Below are 20,260 nucleotides of genomic sequence, written 5' to 3'. Positions count from 1 at the left end.
CTGAAAGGAAGGGCCTGTCTGTTGACCCATTTGAAAAAGAAACAGTATTGCCACTCAAGGGCCTCTACCTTGTTGACTCCCTCTCTCTCTCAGGGGTGACTGATGCTCTCAATTGCCAGCCCAGCGCTCTCCACAGCGGTCATTTGGCACCGGAGTCGCTTGTGAAATTTAAAGACAGGACTGTCTCCAATGTGCCCCAAGTGTAAAACAGATGTTGGTACTCTGACTCATTCCTTTTGGTCATGCCACTAGCTTCGTAGGTATTGGGGTGCTATAGTGAGTGTTTTGGAAAGGGTCTTGGGAATTGAGGTTAAGTTGGGTTCAGTGCCCCCACCCTTGGGCTTGCTGAACCTCCCTTCTTTAGATGCGCATGGGAAGAAACGGTTTAATATTCTTTCATTGTGTGCGAGGAAGAACATTCTAACGAGCTGGGCATTGGAGAATCCCCTGGGACTCTTGGGGTGGCGTAGATTAGTTATGGAGCACATCCCTCAGACATCCTTATGAGTATGGTGCACTAGAAAACGGAACTGTCTGATAGAACGTGGCAGCCCTTTCTGTACTATATAGACACAGACTTATCAGCTATATTGGTTAGGGTCTTTGTGTAGTCATGAGGGCTATGTCTGGCGGTCTGGGGGCCCCTGGGAGGAAGAATTCTGAACAAATGGGGTTTTGTCTGCTGATGTTCCCTGTAGTGGGGAGCTTTGGTGGGATTGCATGAAGTGTGGTAACTGAATGTAATTTAATTTGCCTTGGTTCAACTCTATTTAATTTAATGTTTTTTAAAATTATAAACTGAATTGTAGTTTGTGTAGTTTCTTTTCCTCCCTCCTCAGTGACGTGTGGAGTAGGGTAGTAGTTTGTTTACTGTTATTGTTGTTGTATTATAAGATTGTTAGACTGTTTTGTAGTGATTTTATAATTTTGTAAAAAATTTTAAATACTTTTCTCAATAAAAATATTTACAACAAAAAAATTGCCAGCCCTCTGACTGAACAGTAACATTAGAAGCTAACACCCGCAACTCCAACAACTGCCTTAATTGGAGAGTAAGCGTGGAGACAACCATTTAGAAGATGCCTCCTAAAAAACAAAGTTTTGGCAATCTGGGCGACCAAAAAGTGAGAGCAAAGAATCTCTATTTGGTCCCAATGCCCGCAGGGAAAATCCTGTCTGATCTGGGTGATTTTAGTTTACAGGTCAGTGGGTTACCTTGCTTTCCCTTTTCGAGTTGTAGTCATAGACAATCTGGCTGCATGAAACCATGTTGTCATCATCAGTATCGTAATTTACCTTTGTGTTGTTTCTAAAAAAAAAATTAGCACAAATTAGTTAAGATGTTAAACTAGACAAACTGTTTTTGGGTGAGAGATCAGAGGTTACTTATAGTTAGCAGCAAAATTTCAGAAAAACACCTAAATATAAACTTTTAACCATTATGTAATGCAAACTAAAGAAGTCTTCAAGCCAGTGAGAGAAAATATACATCCAGTCAATGTAGATTACATTCAAACAAATTCCATACAATTAAAGTCAATTTACTTGCATTTGTCACCAAGCTAGTAATTGGAGAAAAGGTGCATTTTTTTTCCATCCATTTGTTCAGGAGACTTGGACAAGGCAAGATTTATTGTCACTCAGTTATGCTAAAAAAAAATTGGGCTGCCTTCTTGAAACAATGCATTCGCATGCATTATTATCTAATCATGCATCAGTTTTAGGCAGTTTGTTAGTTTTCTGGATAGTAGAAAGAAACATGATGATGACAGCTCCCAACCTGAAAGTCTAAGTGAGATTTTTCTTCTTCTCTAATTTTCCTCCTGCGTACACCTCTGAGGCCCATGTACGACAGAAACTTCCAGAACTGGACATTAATGCCAGCACCAATTATTGCATGCAGAACCTTACAGCGAATGCACACAGCTTAGAGGGATGGATTGTCTAGCAGTTCCTGCTTGTCCTTTACTTCTTCAGTCATCTATTTTGGCAGTATCTGTCTGTACATTTTGCCCATGGAGACGGGTATCAAATATCCTTCGGTCTCACATTATTCTGGTGCATCTCAGACTCATTTGCAATGTGATTCATCAATGCTATACTCACCACTTTGCAACACATGAACACCTTTCACTGTAATACCGCGACCAGGCAATTTGGCACACACTGGGTTAGGTGCCCATCTCATGCATTGGAGCAAGGTCCATCTCAGGGCTCTTAGTTTTCTCTCTTAGCACCTACTTGGATAACCAGTGCATCCCTGCCATGTACTTTTGAACAGTGCCATCTCGTTCTGAACTTACATTTGCATTGTCTGAACTTTTAATGCACACACTATGCCTAGCAGCTTGCAATGCTGCTGACAGCAGTGATCAATCAAGGGAGGTGGACCCACTGTTGCACAGCTAGGTCAATATCACACCTACAGCAATTGCCAGCTGCTTGCACAGAAAACACACAATGTGATTCAGTCAAACAGCCAAGTACTTATTCCTAAACAGATTCAACTCTCAGTCCAGGATGACTGTCATCATTTTAAGGGTCATGCCACAGTCAACCACTGGTCTGATTTTAATCCAGGAGCTTGGATATATATTGAGCCACTATGGGTGGTTACAGTTCGTAATATTACAGTTCAGAAAGTGGATCACAATCATTCCTGACGGCCCAGCGCAACCAGTTAATTGGGGATCTGCCAGTCAGGGGTCTGGTCACTCATCAGTTGCAGCTATCACTCCAAGTCAGTCAAGCAGGGTGGGCCACAGTCAGTGGGGTTTCTTCACTGCACGTCAAGGCAGGCAATTAAGTGCTACTACTGTGGACAATTGTGGAAGACAATCATGAAGATTGGATGTGCAGGTGCCAGTGTTGGATTGGGGTGGATAAGGTCAGATGTGACACGACATCAGGATATAGCCCAGCAGGTGTATTTGTAATCAAAAGTTTTTGGAGCGCTGTCCCTTTGTCAGGAGCCACGTCGGGGGAATGGTCCATTGGCTTGGATGGGAAAGGGAGATTGAAGGAGAAAGTTGGTAATGTGCAGCCTCACTAAACTACAGGCCCAGGGCTCAGGAAGTGATATTGGGAGGTGAATGTAGGTGTTGGGTGGGAAACATGTAGTAGCTCAGAATTGATGAGGTCAACAGGGATAGCAAGGATGAAAAGAATATGGCAGTGAAAGCATGGGGTGCTGGAAAAGCACAGCTGGTCAGGCAGTATCTGAGGAGCAGGAGAATCAACGTTTTGAGCATTAGCTCTTCATCAGGGACGGAGAGACCCCTTCCTGATGAAGAGCTTATGCTTGAAACATCAGTTCTCCTGCTCCTCGGATCCTAGCATACTTTTCCAGTACCACATTCTTCGACACTGATCTCCAACATCTGCAGTCCTCACTTCTTCCCACTTCACTGGCAGTGGACAGACTTGATTTTCTTTTCTGTCCAAGGACACAGGCTCTACTTTTGGGCAATGCGAGGCCACACTTACACAGTACAGTACAGTTTTAAGATATTGGACATCATAAACTTCTGCATGTGAAACAGATGCAGTGGTCTATTATGTTAAAGACAAATCTTGGCCATAAGCAATCTCCAGCATATCACTGGTCATTATAAATAGATCATATTCATCTCTGTGAAGCAGAAGTAATCATGGGTGACCTCAGAAGTGTCACCTGTGGGCCACAATTCATAATGTCAAATCACGATTTCATCGGCTGCATTAGGGCACAAAGCTGATTTCCTGCTACTGTGAACTATAAACATTTGACAACATTTTATCTGCAATGCTGCTTTTCTTGGCTGATGGGGGAATAGATTTGGAGGGGCAAAAGATTTCAGTAATCCTTCACGTATGCTATGGCCCTCCTTATCAGAGTCCTCCATGTCCGACTTTACAAGTGTAATGCTAACTGCTTATATTGCTTAGGTCATGCTCGGTTTCTGATATTCCCCACATTGGTTCAATGGACTCAGCCACAGCATGGGGTTACCAACACGGTGGAGCAACAAAGGCATAGAAAAATTGAGCAAGAACAAATTTGCTAGTCAGACAGACAGGACCAGCAGCTGCTGTGGAGCCTCCACTCGAAGAAATTGCAGTTGAAGGTACCTGAGGATGTCCTAGGACACCACCTCAGAACTGTGTCATTAGCTGGAAGACTTACGTCCTGAACGAGTTGGGGGGGGGGAAGAAATGTCATCCTATCCCAGCGGCCAAAAGAATGGCAGCGACACTAAATATTTTTGCAACTGGCTGATTTCAAGGAGCAATGGGGGATCTTTTTGGGATCTCTCAAGTCTTGACCCAATGTTTCAAGGCTGTTATCATTGCAATTTGTGCCAAATCACAGCAATTCAGCTCACTGTTCCAAAGTTGGTGTTACAACCAGGGCAGTAGGCTGGTCAACATAGCTGGCTTGCCCCATGTGTGCCAACAATCACTCACGAACGAGCATGATTGTTTATCTCGGAAATACCGTGACACTCATCATAGACTCTATGGGGTCTTGCATGGCTGAGTCCAATCCTATAGCCACAACTTCTTCAACATATTTGACAGGTGTTTCTGGGAGGTGGAATTGAACCTTGGCCTGGAGATCATTGGCATTCCTTTCTCCGGTTCTGTACTTCTTCTGCTGGTGGGTGTTCTCAAAGAATTATGCCCCTTTTTACCGGAGCTTCCTTCAAGTGGGTTTCTTCTGAATGGGAGTCTCCCACACTCTGATATTCATGTTGCATTCAGGGAATCTTTGAAACACTTCTTTTGTCCTCCTCTCTTTAAAGTGCCTTCCTTGAGTTAAAGATTTACTTTAGCAGTCAAAACTCAAGTTTCTATGTATATTGCCAGCAGAGTTGGTTTCAGCTAATCATAGCACCAGCATCGAGGCCATCAGCTACTTCAAGAATGACATCAGTTTGCCTGTCCTCCCAGCTGAGGGCACAAAATCCAACACAAACAACATTGATAGTATTTCAAGGGCCTTAGGGTGGTGTCTATACACAGCCCAAGTTTTAAAGCCATATAGAAAGTGGGAAGGATGACTGTCTTACAAATAAGAACCTTGGTATCAGCATGGACATCATGGTCAAAGCTTCCAAATGTGCATTCATAGATCGATTGTGTTATCTCCATATCCATGTGAGCCTTAGCTGAGAGATGGCTTCCCAAGTAGGGGAATGGCCCACCTTTGGGAAGGTTTCTTCATTAATCATAATTGAAGGATAGACTGAAACTAGCTCTGGAATGTAAAGGATTCCCGTCTTCTTGAGATTGAGCCTAAGATAAATTCATCAATATGCTTCCGTGAAGGCATTAAGTGAGGCTTGAAATTGCTCCGAGAGGACCGATGACATTGTCATCTGCCTACTGAAGCTCCACAAGCAAGATTGTTGGTAGTTTTGAAAAAGTTTCTACCCATCTCACAGACCATGTCTGCACCACCGAGAAACTGGTTCTTGACAAGAAGAAGATGGAGGAAGAGTGGGGGTGATGATACATTCTGCTTGACCTCAAAGAACTGCCATACTATCAGCAAGGATCAGTGTTAACATCTTGCTGTGGAGAACATTCTTTAACAGGGTCTTCGGTAGCACTTCCTAAAAGACTGAGCCAATAGTTTCAGTCAGATCGATGAAGGTCATGTAGAGTGTTGACATTGTACCTAGCATTTCTGTTGGAGTTGCCGAGCTGTGAAAATCATTATCCATAGTTCCACAGTTTGTTCAGAAGACATACTGCCTTTCAGAAAGGATTCCCTCAGAGTCTGGGAGAAAGCACGTAGTGAAGATTCAGCTGATGATCTTCCCAGTGATAGAGACTGTATCCCATGTAGGGTGCTATTTAAATTACACACATTGCGTTGAGGGGGTCATGTCATAAAGCAGCTGACTTCATCCAAGAAAAGGTCGTCATTCAATAAATGCACAAATCACCTGGGATCATCAGTATCGCATCTTAGTGATCAGCACCAAATCTCTTGGGAACTTCATAATAATCAAGTTCCTGCTGTATTTTAAGTGCCAGGAATCTTGCAAGGAAGACTGCTGGGAGATGGCCTCCAGGGCTGGACTGAAGGACATATCTTAATGAAGAATGGTTGAGGGAGCTAGGGCTTAGCTCATTGGAGCAAAGAAGAGCGAGCAGCGACATGATAGAGATATACAAGATGATGAGAGGCATAGATAGAGTGGATAGCTAGAGTTTTTTTCCCCAGGGCAGAACTGGCTATCACAAGAGGGCATAATTTTTAAGGTGATTGGAGGAAGGTTCGGAGGAATGTCAGAGATAGGTTCTTCACACAGAGTGGTGGGTGCATGGAATGCACTGCCAGCAGTAGTAGTAGAGTCAGATACACTAAGGATCTTTAAGAGACCCTTGAATAAGCACAAGGGTGATAGTAAAATGAATGGTATGTAGATTAGTTTGATCTGAAGAGTAGGGTGCAAGGTCTGCACACATCGAGGGCGGAAGGGCCTATACTGTTCTATGACTATGCTACAACCATAACTGTTGACGCATACAATCCCAACTGAGGCCGATCGTAAATACAATGCATCCCATTGTACAATTCCAGGGATACTGTGGAGCAGACAATACTTCCTGAAGAGGTGCTTCCACTGCTTGGATCGAACTGTGACAGCCATGCAGTACAGTCCAGACAATGTGCCACATAACCCTTGCATTTTAGTCTCTGTACAACTGGAGTAGGCAAAGAGATGCCATGATGGACACTGAAGAGTTAAGAGAGCAGCAACAATTTTCCGAGGTGGAAGATGAGGACATCAAGTAGAAGAAACATTATCCTCAGCACACGAATAGAAATACAGCATCATGCACAACATGCTAGGCTGAACTTAACTAACACCTGGTTTCAATAATAGAAGTTGGGCAAGGTCATGATTCATTGACTGTAAATTTGTCATTGTTTGAAAGATAGACAGCCTCTGTTTACTTCTAAAAGCAAATGCAGCTTTATTGTTTTTCACGATTGGTCTTGTTATTCAATGAAAATTAATGTGATCAACTCATTGAAGACTTTGTGATGTACCCAAATTCAACACAGTTAAGATGTTATGCTATGCTGTGCAATTTGGACAAGAACAGTACTCCTTAACCAGGGTTCTAACATGGTACAGCTCTTAAGGGACAGTCGCTGTAGCTTCATTCTTGTCCTTGCAGTTACTATTACAGTCGATCAGACAGGTGATGTAAAGAGGCAACACATTTACAATTGAGAGATTCTAATCCCCATAAAGTGACACTTATATGCCCTCAGGTTTTCTTTTTCATTACCATGCCATTCTGTACACCAAGCTGGGTTATTCCTGGCTGGCAACATTTGACCTGATGCACATATAGGTTTTAAATATGGCTTTAGTGCTACAAATTCTATAACGTCCCAGTGGCAGGAGTATATCTGTTGCTAGTGAGCACACGATAGTGCACATGCCACTGGAACACAGTGCAAACATAATGGAGTGCGCAGCAGAGAACTGCAAGTGATAATGTGCTCAAGCTCACACAGAGAAACCCTCCATGAAATGCTCAAAATTCATACTTGGCCAATTTTTGGAAAAGTTTAGTCCAGTATCTCAACCTATTTTATATTCACCATGACTAAATTGGCACCACAGTAAGTCCAAGTGAAAGTATCGATATTACTCCAGGAAACAACATTATTAAATAGGTCTACGCCCTTCCTTCCTTCACTCTCCCTTCCCATCAGGATCCAACTTACCAACCTGGTATTACGAATTTTTTCTATCTCGTTGTTGTAACTCTGGCTACCAATAATAGCCTGGAATGCCTCTGTGGGGTCAATGAGTTGGCCCCAAACCTTTGATCCTAGTCGATCGAGAATTACCATGAAGCACTGCAGAGCTGGCCAAAATGGATCAGAAACATCATCTACAATACAAAGCATTGCAGAGAAATCAGTGTATAATTCCAACACTCCAAACTTTGACACATTATAAGAAAGAGCTTATGAGTCATTTTTTCAGTGGCAATATACACAGAGACATAAGCAAATTCTCAGCGGTCAGTTATTTCAACAGATATGCAAATGACAGAAAATCTAGGCCATCCTTCCCAATTAATTTTTGTGAATCGGTTTGAAAAAACCCTCAGTGACTTGGTCAAGAAATTAGACAAGTGCGTATAATTAAAAGCCTAGGACCTGGACAGTGAGCAAGGCTTATAATAGAAAATCTTTTTGACAATAGGTTTGCCAGGTCAAGTTTAGTTAAATTATTTATTTGTTATTCATTGCTGAGGAGAGAGGTACTGAAGTTATTCGTGCATTATAGTTTGAAATGAATAACTAAAATTTAAAAGTGATGGGCCATAAAGCTCAAGGTATTATTTTAAGCAAGGGGTATTAAATATTAAAAAAATGAAAAATGTGCAAGCCTTTATTTTAAAAAAAGTTTACTCGTGCCTCTGAAACATTCTCAGTACACACACCAAAATGTGCAGCGCTGGTACCAGTATTACAGTGACATTATTATGTCCAAATCACTCAGTTATTGTGCTTATTTAGGCACTATTTTTTTAAACTAGCCGAGCGTATCACCAAAATGCACATGCACAAAGAGAATCTTCCAGGAGTAATTGAAAAAAGCAACAACCCTAAATCTGGTCTAAAAAAAGATATTCAGAAACAGTCCTTTCAAGCATTTGTGTTTCCCCATCACTAACAGAAATGTTGCTAATGACTGGAAATGTCCATCAATGTCCACCAAGCTTCATCCTCAAAATTGAAAATCATGCCAAGGCTTGAAATTGAAAAGCATTTATTTTAATGTTTTTTTTGTAATGAAGTTGTTTAGTTTTGTTTTTGTTAAGATAGTGTGACATTTGACTAAACTACCCTGTGTTTATAAGATATTGTGCACACAGATAACCCAGAGGCACCATACTACTGGACACATATAGAAACCAACATCAAAAGCTTATTTTATATTCACTGTGACCAAATTTGCATAATGTGAAGTCAAAGTGAAAGTGTCACCATTCTGACTACAAGAAACATTATTAATTAGATCTACTTCCTCTTTCCTTCAAAGCAGGTCATTTGGTTCAGTAGTTTTTCCACTTGAAGCTACCCTTTCAAAAATATAACTAATATTGTTACCATAAAACACTGCAAATATGAAGTATTAAGTTCAGTTGGATGATTTAAAAGTATAAAACCTTACACAAACTAACTCTGCCTCATTGCCCCAAAATACAATACAGATTAACTCAATTAGTATCTACATTTCATGCAAACATACTTGCAGTCATTAACGTTTTATTCAACATCACATTTACAAATATATTCAGCTATACCTGGTTTACTTTTCATCATGGTGTTTAGAATTGACTTCACGAAGTCATTCTGTTTATCTTGGGCAAGTAGTAACGAGTCCATAGCTTGTTCATCCAATACCATCAACAGCATGCAGATACCTATGTATGAAAGCACCCGTGTGTCAGCAATAAAATAGGTTCTAATATTTAACTTAATTAACTAACTCCATTCTTTTCCCAAAAAGACGACAAGCATAACTTTATTTGAAAATAAGGGTATTCTTGTTCCTTTCAATGCATACAAACAGAATGCTTTGGTTTGGTATGCTCATACAGAATGGCAATGCTAAGTCAGATCAACATAGAAGATATAGCTCCCCTAAATATAAACCGATGGATCGGACACTTCTGCAAAATAAGGAGTTTATTTCAATCAGGGGAATTAGGGAAGGTCAGTTTTCAATTAAGGGTTAGTTTGAATTGCAAATAAAAACAGACAACAATCCTGAACAAGCACTCTTAACAACCCTATTGGAAATACATTTTACATAGTTGGCAAGAGTTTAGGAACAACAGTCCTTGAATAAGTTTGCAACAATATAGATGTGAGATGTGCGGAGATATCTCCACCTTAATGGAAGAGACTTTACTTTCTATTTCAACCTACACAAGTGCCACAGCGAATTGACACATCGGTCTGTTTGGACAGAATATTGGCTGCAAAATTGGAATATAACTATCTCAGATCATGCGCCAATGTGTTTAGATGTTAAAGTCAAGGGTGGGAGAATAGACACATGGCACTGGCACATGGACCCATTCCTGTTAAGGGATAGCAAATTTGCTGAGTACGTTACAAGAGAGTTCAGGTCCTTCTGGGATATCAATTCAGGTACAGCAAGTAATCTGTCGGTACTTTGGGAGACCACTAAGGCATATTTATGAGGCCTGACCATTTCATATTCAATGACTAGAAAGAGGCAGAGGGGGGAGCAGCAACAGATGCTGGAGGTAGGTGAAGAAGCATATTATAATAGGCCTGCAGTGGTTAAGCTGTAGCGGGGTCACGGCTCTCCGGGCTGCTCTTGACTCAGTGCACGCAAATGGCAAAAAAGTGGTCTCCTTTGCTAAACAAAGGTTGTTCGAATCTGGGGATAAGCCAGGTAGATATCTGACTTATCTGGCTAGAAAGAAAAGTGCTTCGCGGTCCATTATATCCATCAGAGAGAAGGCTGGCGCAGTTACCCGTGAGTTGAAGAAGATCAATACTAGATTTCGGGAATACTTTGCATACTAATACCGGTTGAAGGGTGGCGAAGATGGTGCAGTGAAAATGCAATCCTTTCTCAAGGACCTGGACCTCGCTGCTATAAACACGGAACAGGGCTCCCTATTAAATGCATCTATGATGATACAGGTACACAATCCTTTATCCAAAAAGCTCCAAAATCTGAAGCATTTATTGTGAAGATTCTTTCTCCATTACAAGGTTGTTTTGTATGCAAACAATTAACCCAACTCCACACCCACTCGACCCACATCACTCAGATGTGCTGTAGGGGCGTGTTCCAGCACTGGCAGGCATCAATTCTGTCTCAGGGCTCGTAGTATTCACAGGCGCACCTGTTGTTCCGTAAGATTTTTAAACATTTCACAGTTAAACTGTCATTTATTCCAAAATCTGAAAGATTCTGAATTCCAAAAACCATCCGGCCCAGAGGCTTTCGGATAAGGGATTGTGTACCTGTACAAGATGCACAGGAAGCAAGTGAGTTTTAAGGAATTCACAAATGTGTTGGCAGGGCCATTTTTGGGGATTTACAGGCCTTCATATACTGAGGGTTGTCTCCCATACTCTCGTAGAGAGGCTAATATCTCCCTCATTTTAAAGAAGGAGAAAGACCCCAAAGAATGTGCTTCATACAGACCAATTTTGTTGTTGTGTGGACTTTAAAATTCTGTCAAAGGTACTGGCTCTGAGGTTGGAAAATGTATTGCTCAATATTATAAAAGATCAGACGGCTTTCATCAAGGGCCATAGCTCTTCCAACAATATCAGGAGGGTACTGAACATAGTGCAAGTGTACCAACAAAGATTGATCGCTGGTTTGGTGATCTACCTAGATGTGGAAAAGGTGTTTGACCGGGTAGAATGGCTGTACTTGTTTGGGGTCCAAGAGCACTTTGGGCTGGGGGGGGCGGGGGTGGGGGGAGCCTTTGGTAGGTGGGTGGTGGCGTTGTACAATGATCCTAAGGTGGCAGTCATTACAAATGGTAATGAGTCAGATAACTTTTATATTGGGAGAGGAGGCCGACAGGGATGTCCTCTCACACCACTGTTATTTACCTTGGTAATTGAGTCGTTTGCTGAGGTTATCAGGAAGGACCCCGAAATAGTGGCGCCAAGGGTGGGAATGGGGAAACATGAGATCAACCTAGATGTTAATGACATCCTTTGGTTTTTGGCCAAAGCAGAGAAATCCAAATCCGGATTGATACAAAAAGAATTAATTTATTTGGCAGCTTTTCAGGATACAGGATCCTTCCGGACTTGAGGAGATATCAAATAAACGCGCTGTTAGCATACGTGAGTGATCGGGAACAAGGGGACTCGGGGTCAACTTGGCTTGACGTTGAAGCCTCGCAGTCAAAATGGCTCCAGGTTAATCTATTATTTATGGATAAGATGAAATCCGTGACCAAGCAGTGTAAGAGCCTAATCATTCTGAATACAGTGAAAGCTTGGAGGATAATGAGGCAAGACGAGGGCAATTGACTTAAGACCTCGCCATTTACCCTGTTGGCGGGAGCCCCAGGATTTAAACCTGGGACAATGGACTCCAGCTTTAAGTCATGGGAGAATAAGGGAATCTCTTATTTGAGAGATTTATTTGAGGGGGAGATCTTGATGTCGTTTCGTCAACTAAGTCAGAAATATGGATTGCCTAACAAGGACCTTGCCCAGTACTTTCAGATACGGGATTATATACAGAGGAGGACCAGGCTCCTGGCTCAGCCTTACAAGTCAGACATGAAGAAAAGAGCGTTCTCTTTTTGGGTGCCTTTTGATTAGTACCTTGTATCAATTACAGAAAGGGTGTGCCTGAGGAGATATGGAGAGACTCTGTGGTAATTGGAATGGGAAACCAGGAGAGGATGTGTCATTGGAAACATGGGAAGATATATGGGAAAATGTAAAGAAAATCTCAATATGTAACATAGCGCAGGCCATGCAATTGAAGATTTTACATAGGACTCACATGGCACCAGAGACGCTAGCTAAGTTCAAGAGAGGAGCATCTCCACGATGTTCCAAATGCAAAGTAAGTATAGGCACTCTTACACACTGCTACTGGTCATGTTACAAGATGCAGAGCCACGGAGTGCCATAGTAAGGGAGCTGAAGGAAATCCGGGGAATTGAAGTCAAGGTGGATTTTCTCCTGGGGTTGCCAAACTTGCCCTCTTTGGGGAAGATCGGGAGGAGGTTGTATACCATTCTTATGCACTGTGAGAGGAAGAACATTCTAATGAATTGGACGCTGGAAAAGTCCCTAGGTCTTATGGGATGGCATAGGCTGGTGATGGAGCATCTCCCCCAAGACTACCTTACAAATATGGTGCACCACAAAACTGAGCAGATCTATAAGACATAGCATCCTTTTCTAAATTATATACATTCAGACTTATCGGCAATATTAACTAGGTCCATAGTATAGCTGTGGGACAGCCAGTGGGGCCCTGGGAGGGAAAGCAGGGAAAATACTGGTACAATGACTGGTGCTCCCAGGGATAGGAGCTTCAGTGGACGTGCGGCAAGTGAAACAGAATAAAGTAATGTGATGTAATTTAAGTTAATTCAACTTAATTGAACTTTTAGTTAATTTGACTGTAGTTTAGTTTAAGTTATGTTTGTTCTGGTAGAATAATGGGAAGGTTATTATTGATAATATTGTGATATGACACTGTTGTACTACTTCTATTCTCTTGTTTTTTTTTAATAGGTTTTGCAAAAGATTTGACAAGTTTTTAATAACAATAATGAAAAAAGGACTGAAATGTCCAGGAAATGGCAAAAAAAAAGTGTTGATAAATCAATTGGTATTTAGAAGAGTGAGCATTTAGCTAATTCAAATATATAAGTTCCTTAGTGGTCTTGACAAGGTGAATATGGAAATGGGGTGTCCCTCTCCTGAAGAGAAACCCACACACTTTCAACCCAGAGTCATATGAACTTCAAGATATTAAAATGCATCGGAGAATTGTTGGGAAGTACTGTTTTAAACTGTCCCTCCAGTAGGGAATCAGTTTCCAAGAGGCAATTCAAAGTGATTCATAGGTTTGGAAGGTTCTGTTCCATTGCTCATCGTTTCTAGCCCTGTATCTTTTAAAACGAAAACTGTTTTTCACCATAAGGCTTTTTCATTGAGATTCTTCCTCCAGCACAAGCTAGGCAAAACTCCCTAGGTGCATTTCAATTGTCACAATCCAGATTCTTACATGCGTTCCTCAGTTCCAACTTCTATTCATGCATGATGTACCATGCCTCTACTGACCCCTCTCTCAGAACTGAGCAGATAAATATGTCGGTGAATTTCAGGAATATCATTAGGAAACCCTGTGATCTGATGTTGTAATGGTTTCCCAAGAATTCTCCTCCCTTCAAAAGTTTGAGATTCGCATGGATGCTGTTTTCAGGTAAAAATTCTGATGAGCTTTCTTTAGGCCTCAAACTTTTTTTGCCTTGGAATTAAACAAATAGTTTAAAATATAACTGCTTGTAACTTGACATACTTTATACTTTGCTGAACTTTTAAGACTTGTAAACATAGATGCCGCTGCTTTTGCCACCAAGTGTGAAAACATTACACCTCATTTCCAGCAAAACAAAACAAAACCCGAAATTCCCTTTAGGTTTTAACAGCTACACCCAGGTGTGGGGTCAGGCAGATTTCAGACAAGGTCACAAGGCTCCTTAACTTTATTTTAAAATTAAAGAGACAGTCCCAAAACACATGCCCTCAAATCTCAAAGTGGTAATTATCTCAATCCAAACAGAATATGCAACGTCAGCTAGATTTTAAGAAAAGATAAGGTAACTGGATAGATGCATGGAAAAAAGAAAGATCAACAGGGTGACCTTATAGAGGCATGAGGGGCATGGATAGGATAAAGAGACAAAGTCTTTTCCCTGGGGTGGGGGGAGTCCAGAACTAGAGGGCATAGGTTTAGGGTAAGAGGGGTAAGATATAAAAGAGACCTAAGGGGCAACTTTTTTCACTCAAGAGGGTGGTACATATATGGAATGGGCTGCCTGAGGAAGTGATGGAGGCTAGTACAATTGCAGCATTTAAAAGGCATCTGGATGAGTAGGAAGGGTTTGGAGGGATATGGGCCAGGTGCTGGCAGGTGGGATTGGGTTGGGTTGGGTTGGGATATCTGGTCAGCGTGGATGAGTTGGTCCGAAGGGTCTGTTTCCGTGCTGTACATCTTTATGACTCTATGAACAACAGATTTTAAACAAAAATACAAAACAGAAATTGCTGGAGAAACTCAGCAGGTCTGGCAGCATCTGTGGAGGGAAAACAGTTAACTCAGAAGGCACAAGCACAAGAAAGCTATGTTGTCAGCTATGGCCTAATTACTTGGTACAGCTAATCTCCCTCATGTTTTCCCCTTGGAAATTCAGTGTTCTGAAATTCAGTCTCCCTCAGTGGAAAAGATATTTGTTGATGTAGGATATCTCACAAACCATCTATGATAGTCTATATACGACCATAAACATGAACAAAATTAACATACTGAATGGTTATTTGAAATAACCAGTTCTTAATTTAATACAATTTCCCAACTGAATATATTTATACTTGCATGTTGATTTTGCTAAAGCACCTATCTTAAACTGGATGACTCCTAGTGCTAGAGGGCACTGCTTTTCCTTTGCACTTTACTTTGAAGTACACCTATTTCTAGACAAAATGCAGAAAGTGAGGACTGCAGATGATGGAGATCAGAGCTGAATGTGTTGCTGGAAAAGCACAGCAGGTCAGGCAGCATCAAAGGGGCAGAAGAATCGACGTTTCGGGCATAAGCCCTTCTTCAGGAATGAGGAGGGTGTGCCAAGCAGGCTAAGATAAAATGTAGGGAGGAGGGACTTGGGGGAGGGGCGCTGGGAATACGATAGGTGGATTGGAAGTTAAGGTGAGGGTGATAGGCCAGAGAGGGGGTGGGGGCAGAGAGGTCAGGAAGAAGATTGCAGGTCAAGAAGGCAGTGCTGAGTCCAAGGGTTGGGACTGAGATAAGGTGTGGGGGGGTGGGGGAGGCAGGGAATGAGAAAGCTGGTAATCTGCATTCATCCCTTGTGGTTGGAGGGTTCCTAGGCAGAAGATGAGTCGCTCTTCCTCCAGGCGTCATGTTGCCATGGTCTGGCGATGGAGGAGGCCAATGACCTGCATGTCCTTGGCGGAGTGGGACGGGGAGTTAAAGTGTTGAGCCACGGGGCAGTTGGGTTGGTTTGTGCGGGTGTCCCAGGTGTTCTCTGAAACATTCCGCAAGGAGGCGGCCTGTCTCCCCAATGTATAGGAGGCCACATCGGGTGCAGCGGATGCAGTAAATGATGTATGTGGAGGTGCAGGTGAACTGGTGATGGTTATAGAAGGATCCCTTGGGGCCTTGGAGGGAAGTGAGGGAGGAGGTGTGGGCGCAAGTTTTGCATTTCTTGCGGTTGCAGGGGAAGGTGCCGGGAGTGGAGGTTGGGTTGTTGGGGGGTGTGGACCTGACGAGGGAGTCGTGGAGGGAGTGGTCTTTCCGGAACACTGATAGGGGAGGGGAGGGAAATATATCCCTGGTGTTGGGGTCTGTTTGGAGGTGGCGGAAATGATGAAGGATGATACGATGTATCTGGAGGTTAGTGGGATGGTAGGTGAAGACCAGTGGGATTCCTCCTGGTGGTGATTGGAGGGGCGAGGTTCAAGGGCGGAGGAGCAGGAAGTGGAGGAGATGCAGTGGAAAGCATCGTCAACCACGTTGGAAGAGAAATTGCAGTTTTTGAAGAAAGAGGCCACCTGGGTTGTACGGTCCTCCTGGGAGCAGATGCAGTGGAGGCAAAGGAATTGGGAATATGGGATGGCATTTTTACAGAAGGCAGGGTGGGAGGAGGTGTAATCTAGGTAGCTGTGGGAGTCAGTCGGTTTATAGTAAACGTCCGTGCTGAGTTGGTCATCCGAGATAGAAATGGAGAGGTCTAGGAAGGGGAGGGAGGAATCTGAGACAGTCCAGTTAAATTTGAGGTCAGGGTGGAAGGTGTTAGTAGAGTGGATGAACTGTTCAACCTCCTCATGGGAGCACGAGGCAGCGCTGATACAGTCATTGATGTAGCAGAGGAAAAGATGGGGGTGGTGCCAATGTAGCTGTGGAAGATGGACTGTTCCACATATCCGACGAAGAGGCAGGCATAGCAGGGGCCCATGCGGGTGCCCATGGCTACTCCTTTGGTTTGGAGGAAGTAGGAAGATTGGAAAGAGAAGTTGTTCAGAGTGAGGACCAGTTCAGTCAATCGAAGGAGGGTGTCAGTGGAAGGGTACTGGTTGGTTTGGCAGGAAAGGAAGAAGTGGAGGGCTTTGAGTCCTTCGTGATGGGAGATGGAGGTGTATGGGGACTGGATGTCCATAGTGAAGATAAGGCATTGGGGGCCGTGGAAGCGAAAATCATGGAGGACATGGGGGCGTGGGTGGTGTCCCGAACATAGGTGGAGAGTTCTTGGACCAAGGGGGGCAGGACCGTGTCAAGGTATGCAGAGATGAATTTGGTGGGGCATGAGCAGGCTGAGACAATGGGTCGGCTGGGACAGTCAGGTTTGTGGATTTTGGGCAGGAGGTAGAAATGGGCGGTGCAGGATTGTGGGACTATGAGGTTGGAGGCGGTGGATGGGAGATCCCCGGAGGTGATGAGGTTATGGATAGTCTGAGAGATTTACTGTATCCGCTGCACCCAATGTGGCCTCCTATACATTGGGGAGACAGGCCGCCTACTTGCGGAACGTTTCAGAGAACACCTCTGGGACACCCGCACAAACCAACCCAACCGCCCTGTGGCTCAACACTTTAACTCTCCCTCCCACTCCGCCAAGGACATGCAGGTCTTTGGCCTCCTCCATCGCCAGACCATGGTAACACGACGCCTGGAGGAAGAGCGCATCATCTTCTGCCTAGAAACCCTCCAACCAAAAGGGATGAATGCAGATTTCTCCAGCTTTCTCATTTCCCCTCCCTCCACCTTATCTTAGTCCCAACCCTCGGACTCAGCACCGCCTTCTTGACCTGCAATCTTCTTCCCGACCTCTCCACCCCCACCCCCTCTCCGGCCTATCACCCTCACCTTAACCTCCTTCCACCTATCGCATTCCCAACCCCCCTCCCCCAAGTCCCTCCTCCCTACCTTTTATCTTAGCCTGCTTGGCACACCCTCCTCATTCCTGAAGGGCTTATGCCTGAAACGTCAATTCTCCTGCTCCTTGGATGCTGCCTGACCTGCTGCGCTTTTTTCACATTTTTCAGCTATTTCTAGACAGTCAAGTTAACAAAGTGAATTTGTCCTTAATTTCTAATGCAGCATCAGTATTTGTCAGCAATTAGCAAAGACAATGGCATCTTATTTATCTAAAATATACACAAAGCAATCAAATAATATTCTTTACCAACTTTTGAAATTTAATGAGAAAGAAACAACCATTTAGGGGCAAAATCTGTTTCAGGTACAAGCTTGCCCAACATTTTAAACAACAGTACACTCTCCACCAACGACCTGTCATTCAGACACTTCAGATTTTCTAGGTCAAACCTACAACAGATCTTCAAATCAATATGATCATCGCTATACTCACCAAGCCAGTAGTTCTTGTGGTTGGAAACATCATAAAGATGGGGTGGTAAAAGAATTAATTTTCCCTCTTCTATTCCATAACTGTTATAGAAATCTGTATTTTCAAAAAGATCCAGTTCAATGACCTTTAGTAGACAAGCTATCACTTCCTGCAAGTCATAGAAATCATCTCGCTCCACCTTCCCAAGAGATTTAGCAGCAAGGATTGCCCATCTCCTGATCTAAAAACAAACAAACATTAACAGAGTTAAAGGGTTAAAAAAAATAAACTGGCACATAGCCTTTGGTGTTCTTCACTGGCTATATAGGAATTGCTATTAAGAGGAGGTGACTTGATTTTTATAATGCCAAAGCTACTTTCAACCAATTGCTAGAAATTGCACTAGCTCAGGCTCTAATGCAAGCAATGACCCCCAAACATTCAAACACCAGTGTAGCAATGTAGTTAAGATGAAACGTGCAGATATCAAATGACACAATCATTTCTGAGAACCCAGACAGTGGAATGGACAAAACAATATAAATTTATCAATAACAATCATCTTCTTCATGAAATTTAAAAAGAATTACATGATGAAAAGTTCACATATCATTATACAAAATATAAGATGGGATGGATGAGTTACAGAGATCAAATGAAACCATTTTAAGAGAAAAGATCAACAGCCTAACTTTGGATTAAACAAATGGTGTCTGAATCGTGAGGCTATGTTTACTTTAGCATTTACTTACAAGAACATAATACCATTTGGTCCTCTGAGGTGCCACGATTCAAAGAAATCATGATTAATCTGAACGTGGCACTTCACTGCTTCCATAACCCTTGACTCACTTACCATATTAGACACTGTATAGAAAATTTAAATCAATAACCTTGAAATTTGTGTTTTACTCGTTGGCATTTTCAAACAATTTCAGAGTCTGTGCCAAAGAGCAGTTAACTATTGTGATTTCACTACCGCCAATTTACCCAAATAATTAGGTCAGGAGTTATGTGCACTTTACCAGTTTTGTGTTTGTAAGGCTGTTTTCAAGAGAAGAGGGTGGATGTACATTGCAAAGCATAAAAGTTTTAACACACACTCAAGACTTTTAGATAGGACACTTGTTCAATTTTAGTATTACTACACTGCTACTACACACTGTAGATCTCAAATCAAGTAACAAATTAGAGTCTTAAAAATATTGCCAAATTATTAACCTACTTGGATATTCCAAATCAAAATGCTAATAATAACAACATTCAGATTTTGTTAGGGTTTGGCATATGTAACAATTTTTTGAAGGCCATCCTAACGTTCTGTGGATTAGACAACAAAAATGTTCTATAAATCTGAATCAAAAGTTACAATTCTTGGAAATGGAAAATAGTTCATTACCAACTTCTTCATGTGCCATAGTTGGAGCGCAATGCATTTCATGCTTTTAACAAATTCTTTATTTACAGGTTACACTGTGTGTTTTTCATGTAAGTAACAGAAACAAACTTGTACAGAAAACTAATTGATAAGGTCAAACATGCTGTAGTCAGATTAGCCTTACTGTTTCATTTGGATGTACTAGAAGCAGATAGATGCCAGGATACATTTCAAACGCCTGAAAGGAGAAATTCACTTGCTCCATTTTACTGAGGGCCTCAACAAACAACTCACCTGAAACACAAAGCAAGTGTTAATTTCATGCTTGTGGAGGTTATTCGAAAATAGACTTTCACTGTTTCAGGCATAATGAAAACAGGAACCAAAATTTTAAAATAGTATGAGAACTCAATTACCACCTCAATGCACAAATGATCAAAGCTCCAAAAATTTTTAACAATTCTTATAACTTCCTTCTCTTCAATTTTTCAAATTATATGCCAATGCTTGCTGCACATCATTCAGATAGAAGACAGAAATGGTTTGAGATACAGCCTATTGCTATGAAATTCACATTCACAAATGAGCAAGTAGATTATCTGCCTCCATATATCTTGTTCTCTAATTGATAAGTAGCAAAACCTTCGCAAGAAATTGCACGTTAAAAGCATCTTTAACAGATTAAAACATGCCCTAGTGTTATCAAACAAACTTGGGCACTTGGAATGT

General features: G+C 42.2%; 1 protein-coding gene across 4 annotated transcripts in view; it reads right to left on the bottom strand.

The window, feature by feature from the left end:
• Positions 1-20,260, bottom strand: part of setx (senataxin) — a 98,668-nt gene that overhangs the window by 44,855 nt on the left and 33,553 nt on the right. For 3 of the 4 annotated variants that reach the window (XM_072566311.1, XM_072566313.1, XM_072566312.1), the window contains exons 5-9: positions 19,716-19,825; positions 18,175-18,394; positions 9,334-9,453; positions 7,743-7,908; positions 1,216-1,309 (exon numbers count right to left, since the gene is read on the bottom strand). In XM_072566311.1, the coding sequence (XP_072422412.1) occupies positions 1,216-1,309; positions 7,743-7,908; positions 9,334-9,453; positions 18,175-18,394; positions 19,716-19,825 (710 nt within the window). Of the gene's footprint in view, positions 1-1,215; positions 1,310-7,738; positions 7,909-9,333; positions 9,454-18,174; positions 18,395-19,715; positions 19,826-20,260 lie in introns of those variants that run through there. The other variant, XM_072566314.1, reaches the window with a different exon arrangement.

This window comes from Chiloscyllium punctatum, chromosome 49, assembly GCF_047496795.1.
Source record: "Chiloscyllium punctatum isolate Juve2018m chromosome 49, sChiPun1.3, whole genome shotgun sequence".
Taxonomy (NCBI): domain Eukaryota; kingdom Metazoa; phylum Chordata; class Chondrichthyes; order Orectolobiformes; family Hemiscylliidae; genus Chiloscyllium; species Chiloscyllium punctatum.
This window is presented reverse-complemented; position numbering and strand designations above follow the sequence as displayed.